The 4,736-nt window shown below is 45.7% G+C and overlaps 1 protein-coding gene across 4 annotated transcripts in view; it reads left to right on the plus strand.

Moving 5' to 3' along the window:
* The window catches only part of LOC102679279 (disheveled-associated activator of morphogenesis 1), a 35,402-nt gene that overhangs the window by 28,112 nt on the left and 2,554 nt on the right, over positions 1–4,736 (plus strand). For all 4 annotated transcript variants that reach the window (XM_006610100.2, XM_006610099.2, XM_031515356.1 and 1 more), the window contains exons 3-7: positions 2,727–3,035; positions 3,119–3,343; positions 3,419–4,016; positions 4,100–4,374; positions 4,462–4,736. In XM_006610100.2, the coding sequence (XP_006610163.2) occupies positions 2,727–3,035; positions 3,119–3,343; positions 3,419–4,016; positions 4,100–4,374; positions 4,462–4,736 (1,682 nt within the window). The remainder of the gene's footprint in view (positions 1–2,726; positions 3,036–3,118; positions 3,344–3,418; positions 4,017–4,099; positions 4,375–4,461) is intronic.

The raw sequence follows: 4,736 nt of genomic DNA on the forward strand, positions 1-4,736 counted from the left end.
GTTACACTCGATTTATAATTGATTCGAGACAGGGCGAGATGTTAAAATTCCAAGGTTCCATCTAAGGTTAGATCCTTGAAAATTGCAAGGAAAATTATCGTCGAAACGAGTTTGTGGCACGAACGTGTGCACAACTCGATATTTCGCTTTCGTTCCGTATAGGCCGATTACGAATAAATCGCATCGCGTGCAACCGATGAATAACATGGTTGCAGTAAATCGGGTCACTTTATACAGTTAACATAACGTTGCTTCCGAGATCTTGCCTTGGATTACGCCTGTTATCAAGCCGCAACAGAGACGTAGATGGAGAAAAAAAAAAAAAAAAAAAAAAAGAGAGAAAGAAAAAAATATGCATATGAAACTGTAGTAAACGAAACGGTATTCAGTGGTTGTTCGCATCACGCATCACGCGGCTTCAACTTGTGTTTTTTTACCTACATAAAATGTTCAATGTGTGTAATTTCCACGTCGAACGTTATATTATTTGTATAATTGGGAATCCAAATAATGGGAGTCCAAAGTCGAGTTTGCTGTTTCTTTTTTTTTTTTTTAGCGATCAATTTTCAGGTCAACTCGGGTAAATGACTGTACTAGAATTTTATCTTATCTTAATTTTGCATACTCGATAATTGTCACAACACTTGTCCAAGTTTTCTAAATAACTTCTGATATATTAATTTTCCAAACAATATACCAGTATTGCTTGGTATAATAATAATTTTCTTCTCTCCTGAATGATATTTCTCTTTTTTCCTTTTCATACAATCCGTTGGCGCGTGTAATAAAGGAATAAAAGTTTATCCCCGTGGAACATGGCGTTTTCCCCGCGGTTCCCATGCAATAAATCCAATCACGTGTGAACACCGCGCGAGTCGCTTAGGAGAAACCTTATCCTAGTGGTAGATTGCCTCCTCGATTCTTGGCCGAGGATCTATCCGCGTTATTTACGCGACAGATTCGTCACGGAGGATAGACTTTCGTCCTGCGTGGAACGTGGCCGTTCCAGAGAAAGAGGCACGGGGAGGAAGGGGAGGAGGAGAGGCTAGCCGCGTAAAACCTCGCGAATCCAGCTCCAAACTGGCTGACCTCCTTCGCCTTTTTCTACTGGGGCTCACGTGTGCGTGCCGGGAGGCCGGTCGCGTGTCACGCTTTATCGCGTCTCCTCTTGTTTCGCGTTCACGTGCTGGCCTCGCGCGTGAACGCGCCGCGAGCGTTAACCTGGAACGAATTCAGAGATGCTGGCTCTCTAAGAGGAGAAGTTTCGAGGAGAAATTTCGAGTACGCTGATCCCTCGATAATTCTTAAATTCTTCGACTTCCGTTTTCCTTTTTCTCTTTTTGCTTCTCTTTTTGCGTTATTTTCTATATTCCACGTTATTTTACGTTAATTAGCTAAAGAACGAGTCGAAAATATTTGTATATTTTCTTCGTCTCGATATTATCTCGATATTACTTTACGGATGAATGTATACTGAGAGAAGAGAATAAGGTATCGAGCGATCGGAATTACGATCGTTAGGTAAGTATTTATCTTGAGTCGTACACCAATGCGGAACTGGCTATGCAAACAACGGCGTGGATAGTCCTATGACGCGCTCGTCAATACGCTATCAAAGCTGTTAACATTTACTCGCGTCGGATATTATCTCGACACAATTCTTCCTATCGCCTCGGTTCGATGATAACAGGCAAGCAATTATAGATCGAGAAATCGCCGTCGCGTAAGCTGAAAGCTCGCACAAAGTTGCACGGCTAATGATAGATATTCCAAACGGCGTGCGCGTTTGTTGGGACGTAGGATGTTTGCGAAGAATAAATCGGCGGACCGGTACGTGAATAGGTAATTTCCTAGTCACGTGTGAAAGTACCTTAGGAATCCAGTGCCCGAGCCGGTCCCCTGACCTTTGCTGCCGCTGCTTCTGAGCCGAGCGAGAGAGAGAGAAAAAGAAAGAGAGAGAGAGAAAAAGAAAGAGAGAGAGAGAGAGAGAGAGAAAGAGAGGTCGAGGAGAATGGTACAGTGCGAGACATTGACGATCCTTTCGAGGATCGCGAATTCTAAAGTTGAACTTGAAGTTATTGAAATAAACCGTGTAATTTAATATGTTCATCGAATTTTCAGGCTACTGCTACTTTCGTATCGCGATAAAAAAAAAGTTTTAATCGAAATTCAAATTATACGAACGAGATGTCTTGCTCGATGATCGTCAATTGCACGCACTGTACACGTGTAAAGTTGGTTCGCTCTACGACCGGCCGACTCGAACGGATTTAATGCCGAGGCTCGTCTTCAATAAGGTCAAGACCTGGTTACATACCCTCGATCGTCTTCGTTCCCAATTGACTTTTCGAAGAAAATCGAAAATAAAGAGATGCTCGAGCGAAGCGAACTCGATTCGATTTTTTTCAAACCTTTTTCAACGTTTCCAACGACGATCGTTCAAGTAACATAACCCGTGAAATTCCCTCACGTTTAACGACGAACGAAGCAACAATCGTTTCCACGTTTTATTGCCTCTTTCATCATCATCACCATCATCATCATCATCATCTTCACCATCATCATCATCATCATCATCATCATCATCCTCATAACAGCCTCTTCTCGTATCCCGCAAAGAAAGAAAGATAAAAAAAAAAAGAAAAGGAAAAAACAAGCCCGCAGAAAAGTCCGAATGATTATCCGCGAAAGCAATGGTTGAAAACACGATTTTATTTGTTGGCCAGGATGACGAGCCACCGGAAATCACGTATTGCGTTGTGGAGCACACGGGTACGCTCACGCTTCAAGCGATGACGCCCACCCTGCCGATGCCCGCCGAGGAGGAATTGAACAAGATGTTCCTCGAATTGGTGGACGAGTTGGACCTGACCCAGGCCAACCGGCAGGCGGTTCTGGCACTTCCGGCCAACAAAAAGTGGCAGATATACTGCTCCAGAAAAGGCAACGGCACGCTGGAGAACGGTGGGCTCAGGACCACCGACCTGAGCGGGGATCCGGAAGATTACATCAACAGGCTGAGGACGATAGCTAGCGTGAGTAGAAAGCAAATATATATATATCGATCGTTTTATGGATATGAATTTCACTCGTGCTTATTGTAATTATTAATTTTCAGAGTCCTTTTCCGGAAGAGGGCGAGGAAGTGTCTAATCAAATGCGCCAGACCGAAGCCCTGAAGACCGCTCTGAGAACGCAGCCGCATAGTTTTGTCCTCAGATTCATAGAGCTGGATGGATTGAACGCTCTGTTGCAAGTTCTTGGAACAATGGACGCGGAAGCAGCGAACAGCAATCTGCACACGAGCGTGATAGGATGTTTGAAGGCGTTGATGAATAATTCGGTGATGAAACCGACGACGATCTTGTCCCTTGTGGAAGAATTTTAGGTTTTCTAATCGAATAAAACTGGTTTACAGAACGGAAGAGCGCACGTATTGGCCCATCCTACCGCCATTAACACGATATCTCAGTCGCTGGCGACTGAAAACATTAAGACGAAGATATCCGTGTTGGAAATTCTGGGCGCAGTGTGCCTGGTCCCAGGTGGTCATCGGAAGGTCCTCGAAGCAATGCTCCATTTCCAGCAGTATCACTCGGAAAGAACGCGTTTCCAAAGTATTATAAACGACTTGGACAAGAATTTCGGCATCTACAAGGACAATCTGTCTCTAAAAACAGCAATTATGTCGTTCATCAATGCGGTGCTGAATTATGGGCCAGGTCAGGTGACGTTGGAGTTTAGGCTGCACCTGAGATACGAGTTGCTGATGCTTGGTATACAGCCGATCATCGAGAAGCTGAGGAAGTACGAGAACGAGACGTTGGACAGACATCTGGATTTCTTCGAGATGGTGAGGAACGAGGACGAGAAAGAGTTGGCCAGGAAGTTCGAGAAGGAGCACGTGGACACGAAGAGCGCCACGGCGATGTTCGATCTGTTGAGAAGGAAGCTCAGCCACACTGCGGCGTATCCTCACCTATTGAGTCTTCTCGAACATTGCCTTTTATTGCCTCGTGAGATATCTTCGTACTCTTAGAAAGAAAGAGGGAGAGAGAGAGAGAGAGAGAGAAAATTTAATTCACGGTTTTGTTTTCAGTCGATTATGGCTCTCATCCTCAACATTGGCTGTTGTTCGACCGGATCGTGCAACAGATCGTTCTTCAGTCGGAGGGTAACGACACAGGTGTGACGAGGAATCCCGATGTGGCGCCGATCGAGATCAACGTGAAGGAGATCGTCCACCTGCTCGCTAAGGAAGAAGAACTCGTCGCGGCTAGGAAGAAGGCCGAGGAGTTGGAGCGAGAAAACTCGGACATGTCGACAAGATTGGCCAAGAAGGAACAGGAGTTGGATCTGAGAACGCAGGAGAAAGTAATTATCGCTCGTTGTCTTGCCCAAATCGAGATGGCGGTTCACCGCTCTTCTTCTCATCCGCGACGCCGATTCCTGACTTTCTAGGAAGACATCGAGGCCAGCTTGGCGAGGGTGAAAGAACGGCTCGAGAAAGAGACGTCGATGCACATAGAGACCAAGCAGAGGATCTCGGAATTGCAAGACAACCTCGAGACCCTGTCACGCCAGATAAACAACGAAAAATCGGAGAGGAAGAGGTTGGAGCAATTGGTGGCCTCTGGCAGTTTACCGGACGATGCCAAAGCGACCATTAAGATCGTGGAGGACGAGGTTCTGGAGAAAGTCGAGGCCAAGCCAATGCCACCGCCACCTCCACCCCC

This window comes from Apis dorsata, unplaced genomic scaffold, assembly GCF_000469605.1.
Source record: "Apis dorsata unplaced genomic scaffold, Apis dorsata 1.3 scaffold_68, whole genome shotgun sequence".
NCBI classification, from domain to species: Eukaryota; Metazoa; Arthropoda; class Insecta; order Hymenoptera; family Apidae; genus Apis; species Apis dorsata.